General features: G+C 34.6%; 1 protein-coding gene across 1 annotated transcript in view; it reads left to right on the top strand.

Moving 5' to 3' along the window:
• CCDC126 (coiled-coil domain containing 126) overlaps positions 1-9,667 on the top strand; it is a 74,848-nt gene extending 65,181 nt beyond the window's left edge. The window contains exon 3 of the mRNA XM_077121665.1: positions 2,915-9,667. Within this exon, the coding sequence (XP_076977780.1) occupies positions 2,915-3,099 (185 nt within the window). The 3' untranslated portion in view covers positions 3,100-9,667. The remainder of the gene's footprint in view (positions 1-2,914) is intronic.
• The last annotated feature ends 4,529 nt before the right edge of the window (positions 9,668-14,196 follow it).

The following is a 14,196-nucleotide window of genomic DNA, read 5'->3' as shown; positions in this document are numbered from 1 at the left end:
CGCCTCTCCAATTCTCCCAGTCCGCCCGGGAAGGGGGAAGGGAGTGACTCTGGCCGCTTGTCGCCCCGCCCGGTGAAGCCCGCGCGCCTCGGCAATCTCACCCGAGCGGCTTCTCTCAGCCAGCCAGCCGTTCCAGGATGGGGTACGCTGTCTTTTTTATCTCTGTTGTGGCTTTGGGGGCTGTTCTGTATTGTTTCTACTCCCCTAGTAGCTGTCCTGGAGAAGAAACTAAGATCCGCGCATCTTACTAAGCCGCCATCTTCCCCGGAAGTCCAATAGCAGCCATTCTTATAGGTGTGAGGTGGCATCTCATTGTAGTCTTGATCTGCATTTCTCTTATAGCTATTGAAAAAGAGCATCTCTTCATGTGATGACATCTGTATTTGCTTTTCAGAAAAATGCCTATTCAAATCTTTAACCCATTTTATAATTGGGTTGTTTGTTCTTTTATTGTTGAGTTGTATGATTTCTTTATGTATACAGGATATCCAACCTTTATCCAGTGTATGGTTTCCAAATCATTTTTCCCATGGAGTTGGCTGCCTCTTCACCTTTTTGGCAAAGCCTTTTGCGGTGCAAAAGCATTTGATTCTGAGGAGTTCTCATTTGTCTATTTTTTTCTTTTGCTGCTTGTGCTTTGGGTGCAAAGTTTAGGAAGCTACCTCCTATTACTATATCTTGAAGATATTTCCCTACATTTTCTTCTAGAAGCTTTATGGTGCTAGGTGTTTGATCCACTTTGAATTAATTTTTGTATAGGGTGTAAGGTAAAGGTCTGCTTTCATTCTTTGGCTATTGATGTCCAATTCTCCCATGCCTATTTATTGTAAAGACTATTTTGTCACAGTTCAGTGGATTTGGGGACCTTGGCGAAGATCAGTTGACCGTAGATTTGGTAATCTAATTCTACACTCTCAATTTGATTCTGTTAGTCAGTACTCCTCTTTGTGCCAGTACCATGCTATTTTGACCGCTGTGGCTTTATAATGTTTTAAAATCAGTAAGTATTAATCCTCCCACTTCGTTCTTCTTTTTTAGGATGCTTTTTAGCTATTCGGGGTCTCTTTCCCTTCCAGATGAATTTGATAACTAGCTTTTCAAAGTCTTCAAAGTAAGTTGTTGGAATTTTGATTGTTACTGCATTGAATCTGTGAATCAATTTGGGTAGAATTGGCATCTTAACTACCTTTAATCTTCCTATCCATGAGCAGGGAATGTCTTTCCACCTATTTGGATCTTCTTTGATTTCTTTTAGCAATGTTATGTACTTTTCTGTGTACAAGTCCTTTACATCCCTAGTTAAGTTCATTCCTAGATACTTGATTCTTTTAGGTACTATTTCAAATGGAATTTTTTCCTTAACTGACTCCTCAGTTAGGTCATTGCTTGTGTATAGAAACATTACTGATTTTTGCACATTAATTTTATATCTTGCCACCTTGCTGAATTTGTTTATTAGCTCAAGTAACTTTGCTAAAGATTTCTCAGGTTTTTCCAAGTGTAGTATCATGTCATCTACAAATAATGAAAGTTGTACTTCTTCCTTTCAAATTTGGATGCCTTTTCTTTCTTTTCCCTCCCTGATTCCAAATTCAGTCTTGATTGAAATGTCTTAATCAAGATGTCTCCCTTCCCCCATCTTTTTATTTTGAAATTTTTCAAACCTATAAAACAATTTTTAAAAAAATTGTAAGGAAATTGTCATATATTTTTCTTCTGATACCATTTCCTGACATTTTTTTCTAATTTACTTAATCTTTCTCTCTCTATCCAAATATACATGCTTTTTTTGGGTATCATTTGAAATAATTTGTATATATCATCCCTAAATACTTCTTATCAGAGGTTTTTCCCCCTCAATTTTTTTCATTGTACATTCTAACTGAACTAGAATATTTAAATGCCCATGGTGAATGATGCAGAAGTTGCACTGCTTGCAAAGTCTCATTTTCCAGACTTCCTCCACAACAGTTTCCCCCTCACTTTACATTGCATTCATTTTTATTTTATTAAAAAAAGTTTGTTGTGGTAACATACATGTTATATGACATTTTAAATATGTACCACACAAATTTCCCCCTTGTTTTATTCTTTGATAAGCCTTTTCTGATCATCCTCTACTGCCACCGCTACTCTCACCAATCCTTTCTGATAATAAGAAATGTAATCATCAGCAGATTTATAATTTGTCATTAGATTTATTTTCTCCTGGGGATCCTAGATTAGAGCCTGGGCTACATTTTTGGTTCAAGAGAGCAACAGTAATACTAGTTACCACTTACAGAGTACCTAGATAACTTGAGAAAAGAATTCTGAAGGAAAGGCTCAGGATTTCATTCTTGCCAGGTAAATTCTACTGAAACCCCTCTCTCTCTTAAAGAAGTTAGACAATATGGTTTTCTCCACCTTTTCTCCAGAAGAAATTTAAGTCAGAAGCACTCCTGATATGCCTACTGTACTTCTCAGGTTCCTGGCATTTTCCCATGCTTCAGCCCTTGTGGAGGTTCCAACTTTCTCATTTCTGCACTCCACTGAATCTCTTACTTGCACAACTAGCTACTTATCTTACCTGCCTAGTCCATAGTCTCTATAAACTGCTTAAGATCTCAAGGTGAATAGGTTTCTTACAGAGAGACCAACATTTTAAACCAGACTTTAGATCTGGTTTATTGCACTAGAAATGTGAGATTTTCCCTAAATCTACAATTCTTAAATTTCTTTAGGAAGTTCTATATGTGATGCTATTGATTAAAATAGCTAGGCTTTTCCTATTTGTGGTATAAGTGCATTTTCTGTAGTATATTTTCTCTTAAATAACCCAATAATTGTATACCTTTTTCCTTTTAGCTATAAAAACAGAAATATTAAGTATTTTATAAATGTCTAATATGATTTATTCTGATTTTTTCCCTAGCGGACCTGAAAAGGACAATTGCTGTCCTTTTGGATGACATTTTACAACGCTTAGTAAAGCTAGAGAACAAAGTTGACTACATTGTTGTGAATGGCTCAGCAACCAATAATACCAATGGTACTAGTGGGAATTTGGTGCCGATAACCACACATAAAAGGATAAATGCCTCAGGCAGCATTAGATAGCAGTTGAAGATCACCCTGTGCTGCTACATCCACCATGGATAATATCCTATGGCAGAAAAGCTTTTTAATTGCTGGTTAGGACAGAATATTATTTATAACAAAAGCTGTACGCATTTTTAGAAGTGTGCTGGATTCATGGAACTCTATATCTGTATATAAAATTTTAAAAGTTATTTGTTTGCTTCAACCAAGTCTATCCAATACTGTACTATATCCTTAAAGGGAATTCAGTAACATGGTTGATGTAGTAAGCAGGTAAGTGACATTTGTATAAACCTTTTGTTTTTGAGGTCAAGCTGTAACAGAAATACTGAAAGATATGAATTCATTTCTATAATATATTTAAGTATAAAGTGTTTTTCAGACACGTGGAGAATATTGTCATTGAATCATTCTGTCATTTGCTCTCAGTAGATGTAATTGTTAGATTAATGCTATTATAAAATGTACTTACTTCCTGTACTATATTTTGTTATTCATATTATGAGCAGAGAAAGGAAGTATAATGTTGAAAATAATGTTTTGAAATCATGACCCAAAGAATGTCTTCATTTGCACTACCTTTCAAAATAACTGAAAGTTAATTGTATATTTTTAAAAATTGCATTTGTAAGAGTATAATCTTGAAATGGGTAGCAGCCACTGTCCGTAACATATTCTAAATCTGGGTAATTTAATTAACAACATTAAAATAATAATCTCTAATGTCATACATAACTTTTTCTTATACATATTCTAAGGAATAAAAGATATTTTTATGATGAGATTAAAACTATGTGAAGACTTTTCACATACTTGACTTTTAATTGAAAAGTTTAATCCTGTGAGTGTCTGTCTATGCTATATGAAGGCACATTATTTCCATATTTGGGTAATTTTGGCTTTTATTATGTTGGGGGGAGGTGAATTGCAGTATTTGGGAGACTGGGACTCTTAAGAGCGTTAACCATATGTATATAATAAAGATATTTGTGCTATATTAAATTGCTTGGAAAATGTCAACATTATTTTATATTATATGTGTATCCTGCTTTATGAATTTTTGAATTTGCATAACAGATACATTAGATACTAATTTTATATAATGGTCACTTAAAATACTTAACAGCATTTAAAATATAATTTAAATTATGAAGGTTAATTATCTTTTCAGGAAAACAGCTACTGTATATATAGCACTTTCAGGAAAACAGCTACTGTATATATAGCACAAAAGGTCCTAGTCATAGGTATTTCTAGTACAGAGCAAAGTACACCTTTATTTAAATATCTCTTGTAGCAAATTTAATTACCGAAATAGTGCCCTAATATTTCATAGTATTTATTCTCTATAATAGCTGCTTAAATGCAGTTTTTGGATTTAGACTATATTGAATTTAGTTTTGGATATTGTATTGCTCATTATTAAAATATGCTACCATATGCAGTGTCAAAAATTATATATCTATTAAAATAAGTATGAGAAAATATTTCATGAAAGGTTACTTTCAAATGTTATTTTCTTATACACTCCAACTTTATGTGACGAAATTAAGCATAAACCATTCCCATTGGAATAATTGTCATTCTCTCATATTAGTTGTAAAAATTGTTTATTTGTTTTTATTTTCAGGGATGAAATAAAATACATTATTTGTGATTACAAAGTGTTATATAAACTTTTTTTCCTTAATGGTGGGTGTGTATGTGGTTAATTATTAAACTGAATCTTATATAATTGCAGTTTGTTTCATTAACTCCAGATAACTTTTTCAAAAGAGGAAAAATTGAAGGTTACCCATTAATAGTATCTTCTTGGTGCCTAGACCAGGATTTAAGAGTCTGAGTCCAGTGGGAGATGGGAACAAGTCTAGGGATTGTGATCAGAGGTGATTCCTAGGTTTGTACCCTCTAATTTAAGCTTACTGTTGATTTTTTAAAAAGTCAAGCCTTAGTACTTTTATCTTCAGTTAATCTTGATTAATTGGGATATTAGCACAGTGGGCATCACTAAAGGTACTAAACACTTTCAAATTTATGTTAGAATACCTTTGGGTTTATTTTAAGCACTATTAGGATTAAAAGTAATTTAAACATTATTTCAGGTACTTGATGACAATTTGGGTTTCATTAGTCTTCAAGAAACACTTATGAACATGACAGGACTTAGGTAGATTCTAGGGGCATAAGCCTGCCTTTTTAAGGAGACCATATTCTTCCTTCTTTTGAACTTATTGAATCTGCCTCATCTCATTTAATTATGTCTCAGAAGTTAAAGTTTGAAAATTACATGTCAGCAGCTTACATAGGAAGCTCTGCCTTAAAGACTTGGTTTCATTGCAAACAATGTTCTGTGTTTAACTAAACACTTTTGAGTTGAATAGCTATCAGTATACCTACTTGTTTTTTTCCTTCTTTATTAGAGAAGTGTGTATCTGAAAAAAAGAGGCAGGATGTAATGAAACAGATTAAAAAATGAGTTAAATCATTCTACTCAGGGATAACCCTGTCTACATTCTCTGTTTATTTCTCATTTCCCACTTAGAATAAAATCCACAGTTCCCACTCTGGCCTCCACGGTTCTAATCTGCCTTTGACTGCCTCTCTGACCCCACCTCTCCCCACCTCTTACTGTTCTCTTCTTTCCTAATTCCCTTCAGTAATACTGACTTTATCTTCCTAGGACATATCAAACATGTTTTAGACTCAGCACCTTCAAACTTAGTCCTCTATCTACAACTCTCACTCCCAGATAGCTTCATGATTCCCTCCCTCACATTTCAGGTTTTTGTGCAAATGTTACTTCTTAAAAAAGTTGTCTCTGTCCACCTGTCTAAAATAGCATGCCCCAAGCATTTGTATTTTTTTTTTTATGATTTTTACTTTTCTTCATAGCTCTGATATGCTTTATATGAAAATGTATACTAATTTACCTTGTTTCTTCTCCGACATATCTTAGAATCTAATCATCTTGAAGGCAGGGATTTTGTTTTGTTTATTGATGTAACCTGAGCATGTATAACTGTCTACCACATAAGGTACCTGATAAATATTTGTTAAAAGAATGAATTACTAAACAATTTTCTATGTTTTGTACTTAAAAATGTATTTTAAATGATAGTATACATTCTTTTGTACCACATGTCATGAACCTCTTTTCAAGTAAATGAGCATATAGCTTTGATTATTCCATTGTATGTCTATACCACAGTTGATATATCCTTTCACTCAATTATTAGTCATTTCAGTTTCAAATAAAAGATTTAGTCCTAGATGTAGCAAATCTAAAACTCATCCTCTTTCCGTTATTCCATACTGTCATTATTTTAGAAGTTGAAGGGTAAAATAGTAAAGTGTGATTGGTGCACATGTAGCGGAGACAAACTGGTAAAATATTTCTATTTACCTAGAAATATAATGACAGAAAATCCAAAATAGGTGATCATTCTGACTTTGTTTTATATAATGAGCAGCAGGCTAGAAGCATTTTGCTGTAGAGAGAAGACTGGAAGAAAACTGTACAGTGGCTAAGGCATAATTGGATTAAAAGCTGGGAGATGATTGGTTAGTGTTCAAACTTGTGCTTAATCAGATTGAATTTGTAATTTTAAAGCTTAAGTAAGGAAGTTAAGGCATAAATATATATATTTTTAAATTGTTTACCAGTGTTGGTATCTTTCAGAAAGACTTTAAGACCTTCATGGAGTCCTCATTAGGCCAAGCTTAACTTCACAGTGCTTCTAAGTGTTGGTAGCAGTGTCTTCCATTTGAATAAACCACTATTTTTTCATTTAACTTTCTCTCCTGTTTAATTCACCAACCCAGTCACCCACACTTTCCTTAATATCTCCTGATTTGTCATGCAAAGAAATTAACTATAGGTCTGGGGAGTCTTTTTAGGTGGGAAGGTGATATGGTTGATGTATTACCAAGAGTTGAGGAAAAGGAAACATTTTGAACCACTGGTGTTTGGGAATTTACACATAGCATTAGATTATGCTCAATTTTGGAATAAATGTTCTTGTTTATCTTCAAAGATGTTTAGTGAACATCTGAATATTTTGTGATGAATGGGCATAATTTAAATAGGACCTTAACAATCCTTTTAGTCTAGTTATTTCTATGCAAAGTCATAAAAATTTCAAACTTACAGGACAATTCCAAAAATAATGCAGAAGCTTACAGAGAACTCTAACATATCTCCCACTCGCTACCCAGATCCACCAATTTTTAGTGTTTTGTCACATTTGCCATATCATTCTATCTACCTATTCATCCATCTTGTTTCCTTTCAAAACATTTGAGAGTAGGTTGTATATTTCATGTTCCTTGAACACTAATACTTCCATGCACACTTCCTCAGAACAAGGATATTCACTTATGTGACCACATTATGTGCAGTTACCAAGGCAAGAAATTTAGCATTGATATAAAGCTGTACTTCACATAGTCTATACTCCACTTTTTTCATATGTCCTAGTAATGTCCTTTTGAGAATTTTCTCCTCCATAATTAGATCCAGTCTAGGATTATGTATTGCTTTAGTTGTTATTATCTCTTTAATCTCTTTCTTTTTAAGTTATGAAAACATATACAACATGAACTTTCCTTTCTCAACCACTCCTAAACACACAATTCAGTATTATACCCACAATACTGTGCTACCCTAGCCACCATCCATTATCAGAGCTTTCCCATCACCCCAAACAGAAATCTTATACCCATTATGCATTAACTGCTTCTTTTCCTCCTCTCTCATTCTGGCAACCTATACTTTCTGTTTCTATGAATTGTAAACTCCAGCGATTTCATTCAAGTGGAATCATACAATATCTGTTCTTCTCTGTCTGATTTACTTTGCTCAACATGATGTCTTCAGTGTTTATCCTTGTAGCAGCATACATCAGAATCTCACTCTCTATGGCTGAACAATATTCCACTGTATGTAAACATCACATTCTGTTTATCCGTTCATCTGCTAATGGACTTGCTTTTTTTGCTAATGGACTTTTGAGTTGCTTCCTTCCCCTGGCTGCTGAAAACTATGCTGCTATGAACATTGATGGTGCAAAGGTCTGTCTGAGTCCCACTTTAAAGTCTTTTGGATATATATGTAGAAATGGGATTGTTGGGTCATAAGGTAGTTCCATGTCCACCTTCCTGAGGAACCACCATACTGTTTTCCACAGCAACTGCACCAATGCTCATCAACAATGTACTAAGGTTTCCTATTTCTCTACATCTTCTCCAGCACTTGTTACTTTCCATTTTAAAAATAATGCCCATTCTAGTGGGTATGAGGCAGAACCTCATTGTGGATTTGATTTACATTTCCCCAATGTTCAATTAATATTGGGCATCTTCTCATGTGCTCATTATCTATTTGTACATCCTCTATGAAGAAATGTCTGTCTAGGTCCATTGCCCATTTATTTTTATTTTTTATGCAAATTTTTTTGGGATATAGTTATGTATATAGTGGAGAAGCTTATCCTATCTATAGGTCTGCCTAAGAGTTACCTTAGGAGGACCTCTTTTGTTGTTCAGATGTGGCCTTTCTCTCTCTAAGCCCAACTCTGCAAGTGAAACCATTTCCCTCCCTCATACGTGGGACATGACAACCAGAGATGAAAGTCTCCCTGGCAGTATAAGAGAGGACCCTTAGTGATGAGGGTGGCCCTGGCACCAGGGAATCAACAATGCTGTCCTGACCAAAGGGGTAAAAGAAGTGTAACAAATAAGGTATCAGTGGCTAAGAGAGTTCAAATACAGTTGAGAGGCTACACTGGAGGTCATTCTTACACATGCTTCAGTTACACGTGCTATCTACCATGACTTGCCAAAACCCAACCCAAAACCATTCCTGCCGATCCTAAAAATACTAGGGCATTTTATAAGATTCTAAAAAGGTTCCATGTGCTAGGATAACTCCAAAACCTACAACCTCCAGATGGGTCCCTGGACCAGATAAGTCCTAGGAAATGCAGACGGGCCAGCCTCTCCAGAACAACTAGTTCCATCCCCCATCCCATATTATCGATAGCGTCTTTCAACATGAAAAAGTTAGAATGGTCATAGCTCAAGTATCCCTAGAGAGTGGGAAAAAGATCAAAGGTGATGGTGGAGTTAAACAGAGAAGGTCGGGTTTAACAAATGAATATGAGCGCTGAAACATTATACTGATAGTTCTTTTAGCCTCCAGTACCTCAGAGCAGCTAGAAATAAAAACCTAAACTGAAATTGTAACCCATAACAAACTCTGAAATCTGTTCTACAGCTAATTGTTGCGATGTACTTAGAAATTTATTACTTTTATGTATATACATTATTTAAAGAGGAGGATTATAACAGAGAAGATAGGATTTAATAAATTAGTGTGACTGCTGAATCATATTGATATTTCTGTTGTCTCCACTGTCTTGGAGGAGCTAGAAGAGAAAACGAAAAATCATGAAACAGTAACCCATACCAAACTTGAAAATCTGTTCTATAGCAACTTGTTAAAATGTACTTGGAAATTTATTGCTTATATATATATATGTGTATATATATATGTTATATTTCGCAATAAAAAAGTTTAAAAATTTGAGTTGCTTGTTGTTTTATTTTTGAGTTATAGAATCTCTTTATATATTCTGGATATCAAACCCTTATCAGATACGGGGTTTTCAAATATTTTCTCCCAATGAGTCAGCCGTCTTTTCACCTTTTTGACAAAGTCCTTTGAAGCACAGAAATATTCTGTTTTGAGGAAGTTCCATTTATCTTTTTTGTTATTGTTGATATGTTCTGGATATAAATTCTAAGAAACTACCACCTTTTACTAAGAGCTTGAAGATACCTCCCTAAATATTCTTCTAGGAGTTTTATGGTATTGCCTGCTATACCATAAAAGACCTGCTATAGGTCTTTGATCCTGTTCCAGTTTGCTAGCTGCCGGAATGCAATATACCAGAAACGGAAGGGCTTTTAAAAAGGAGAATTTAATAAGTTTCTTGTTTACAGTTCTAAGGCTGAGAAAATGTCCCAATTAAAACAAGTCTATAGAAGTGTCCAATTTATCCAGAGAAAGATACCTTGGTTCAAGAAGGCTGATGAAGTTCAGGTTTTCTCTCTCAAGTGAAAGGGCACATGGCGAACACAGAGTTTCTCTCTCATCTGGAAAGACACATGGTGAGCACAGTGTCGTCTGCTAGCTTCTTCTCCTGGCTTCCTGCTTCATGAAGTTCCTAGGGAAGCATTTTCCTTCTTCATCTCCAAAGATTGCTGGCTGGTGGACTCTGCTTCTCATGGCTATGACATTCTGCTCTGCTCTCTCTGAATCTCTTTCATTCTCCAAAATGTTTCCTCTTTTACAGGACTTCAGAAACTAATCAAGACCCACCCAAATGGGTGGAGACACGCCTCCAGCTAATCCAGTTTAACAGGCACTCTTGATTAAATCACATCTCCAGGAAGATAATCGAATTACAATTTCAAACATACAATACTGAATAGGGATTAGAAGAAATGGCTGCCTTTACAAAATGGGATTAGGATTAAAACATGGTTTTTCTAGGGTACACACATCCTTTCAAACAGCACAGATCCATTTTGGGTTAATTTTTGTTTAAGGTGTGAAATAGGTGTCCTCTTTCACCCTTTTGGATGTGGATATGCAGTTCTCCCACCACCATTTATTGAAGAGACTCTCTGTCCTAGTTGAGTGGCCTTGGGAGCCTTGTCAAAAATCAACTGACAATACATCTGATGGTCTATTTCTGAACTCTCAATTCGAGTCTATTGATTAATATATCTATCTTTATGCCAATACCATGTTGTTTTAACCACTGTAACTTTATAATGTGCTATAATATCAGAAATGATACCTCCCATATTATTATTCTTTTTCAAGGTGTTTTTGGCTATTTGCAGACTCTTATCCTTCCAAATAAATTTGATAATTAGCCTTTTCATTTCTGCAAAGTAGGCTGTTGAAATTTTGATTGGTATAGCATTGAATCTGTCAATCAATTTTGGCAGAATTGGCATCTTAACAACATTTAGCCTTCCAATACATGAACACAGAATCTCCTTCCATTTGTTTAGGTCTTCTTTGATTTCTTTTAGCTATGTTGTGTAGTTTTCTGTATATTGGTCCTTTATTTCCTTGGTTAAATTTATTCCTAGACATTTGATTCTTTTAGTTGCTATTGTAAATGGAATATTTTCCTTGATTTCCTCCTTGGATAACTCATTACTAGTGTCTAGAAAGACTACCGATTTTTGCATGTTGATCTTGTATCTTGCCACTTTGCTGAACTTGCTTATTAAGTTTAGTTGTTGGTCATAGTTTTTGCAGGATTTTCTAAATATAGGATCCTGTTGTCTGCAAATAGGGAAAGTTTTACTTCTTCCTTTCCAATTTGGATGGCTTTTATTTCTTTTCCTTGTCTAATTGTTCTAGCTAGAACTCCCAGCACAATTCTGAATAACAGTGGTGAAGTGGACATCCTTGTCTTTTTTTTCAATCTTAGAGGGAAAGTTTTTAATCTCTCACTTTTGAGTATGTTGTTGGCTGTGGGTTTTTAAGATGCTTTTCATCATGCTGATGAACGTTCCTTTGATTACTCCCTTTCATACTTTTTTTAAGAAGAAAGTATGCCGAATTTTGTCAAATGCCTTTCCTGCATCAGTCAAGATGATCATGTGGTTTTTCCATTTCAGTTTAATGTCATGTATTGCATTAATTGATTTTCTTGTGTTAAGTCAGTCTTGCATACCTGGAATAAATCCCACTGGTCATGGTGTATAACTGTTCTAATGTGCTGTTAGGTTCAATTTGCAAGTAGTTTAATGATGAGTTTTGCATCTAAATTCATTAGAGAGATTGGTTTGTAGTTTTCTTACCTTCTAGTTTTTTTGTAGTTTTGTTTTTTTATCAGACTTTGTTATTAGGGTGATATTGGCTTCATAGAATGAGTTAGGTGATGTTCCCTCTGCATCAGCAATTTGGAAGAGTTTGAGCAGAATTGGTATTAATTCTTCTAGGAATGAATGGGAAAATTCACCTGTCAAGCCATCTGGTCCTGGGCTTTACTTTGTTGGAAGGTTTTTATGACTGATTCAATCTCTTTACTTGTGCTTAGTTTATTGAGGTTTTCTGTTTCTTCTTAAGTCAATGTAGGTTATTCATGTGTTTCTAGGAAATTGTCCATTTCACCTTATTTGTCTAGTTTGTTGGTGTAAAGTTGTTCATAGTATTCTTTTATGATTTTTATTTCTATGAGGAAATAATGGCCTCATCTCTTATTTCTGATTGTCTTTATTTGCATCTTCTCTCTTTTTTCTTTGTCAGTCTAGCTAAGGGTTTGTCAATTTTATTCATCTTCTCAAAGAACCAATTTCTGGTTTTATTGCTTCTCTCTATCATTTTTTGTTTGTTTTATTCATTTCTGCTTTAATCTTTGTGATTTCTTTCCTTCTAATTGCTTTGTGGTTAGTTTCCTGTTCTTTTTCTGGTTCCTCTGTGTGTGCAGTTGGGTCTTCAATTTTAACTCTTTCTTCTTCTTTGATGTAGGCATTTAGGGCTATAAATTTCCCTTTCAGCACTTCCTTTGCTGTATCCTACATGTTTTGATATGTTGTATGTGTATTTGTTTTCATTCATTTTAAGTTATTTACTATTTTCTCTTGCAATTACTTCTTTGGCCTACTCATTGTTAAAGACCATGTTATTTAACTAGTTCTCTGACTGTTATTGATTTCCAGCTTTACTCCATTATGATCTGCAGAAGTACTTTGCATAATTTTCATCTTTTTATATTAAGGCCTATTTTGTGTCCCAGCATGTGATCTGTCCCAGAGAATGATCCATGAGCACTTGAGAAGAACGTATATCCTGCCTTTTTGGGGTTCAGAATTCTATATGTTTGTTATGTCTAGTTCATTTATCATGTTATATTACTCTCTGCTTCTTTATTGAGCCTCTGTTTAGACTATCTAGTTAAGAGAATGGTGTGTTGAAGTCTCCCACTGTTATTCTAGAGATGTCTATCACTCCCTTTAGTTTTGCCAGTGTTTGCCTCAGGTACTTTGAGACAACTTGATTATGTACATAAATATTTATGATTGCTGTTTCTTCTTGGTGAATTGTCCCTTTTAAAAATATATAATTTTCTTCTTCGTCTCTTATACCATTTAAAGTCTGTTTTGTCTGCTATTAGTATAGTGACCCAGCTTTTTTATGATTACTGATTGTGTGGAATATCTTTTGCTATCCTTTCATTTTCAACCTATTGCATCTTTGTGTCTAAAATGAGTGTCTTGTAAATAGCATATAGATGGATCATATTTTTAATCCATTCTGCCAATCTGTGTCTTTTGATTGGGGAGTTTAACCCATTAACAGTCAGTGTTATTACTATAAAAACAATACTTACCTCAACCATTTTATCTTTTGGCTTTTATTTGTCAGATCTATTTTTCCATTTTTCATCCTTTTAGTTGCCCTTACTGATCATCTTTATTCAGTACTCTCCTCCAAGCCTCTCCTCCTGTCTTTTTTTTCCCTGGCAGATGCCCATTGATATTTCTTGGAGGACATGTCTCTTGTTAACAAACTCTCAGCTTCTGTTTATCTGTGGATATTTAAAACTCTCCCTTATTTTTGAAGGACAGCTTTGCTGAATAACGAATTATTGGCTGGCAATTTTTCTCTCTCAGTATCTTAAATATATTGTACCATGGCTTTTTTCCTCTGTGGTTTCTGATGAGAAATTAGCACATAGTCTTATTTGGCTTTCCCTGTATGTGGTGAATCACTTTTCCCTTGCTGTTTTCCAAATTCTGTCTTGCACTTTGGCATTTGACATTGTTGCTACTATATGTTTTGTAGTGGATCTATGTAGATTTATTCTGTTTGGAATATGTTGTGCTTCTTTAATTTGTATATTTATGTATTTTTATAAGGGTTGGGAAAATTTCAGCAATTATTTCCTCAGATATTCTTCCTGGCCCTTTTCCTCTTCTTATCTCTCCTGGACACCAATGATGCATATGTTTGTGTGTTTCATGTTGTCAATCATTTCCCTGAGGCCCTGCTCAAATTTTTCCCTATTTGCTTTTTTGTGTTTGAAT

This window comes from Tamandua tetradactyla, chromosome 1, assembly GCF_023851605.1.
Source record: "Tamandua tetradactyla isolate mTamTet1 chromosome 1, mTamTet1.pri, whole genome shotgun sequence".
NCBI lineage: Eukaryota > Metazoa > Chordata > Mammalia > Pilosa > Myrmecophagidae > Tamandua > Tamandua tetradactyla.
Note: the sequence above shows the minus strand (reverse complement) of the source record. Positions and strands in the feature narration are given on the sequence as shown.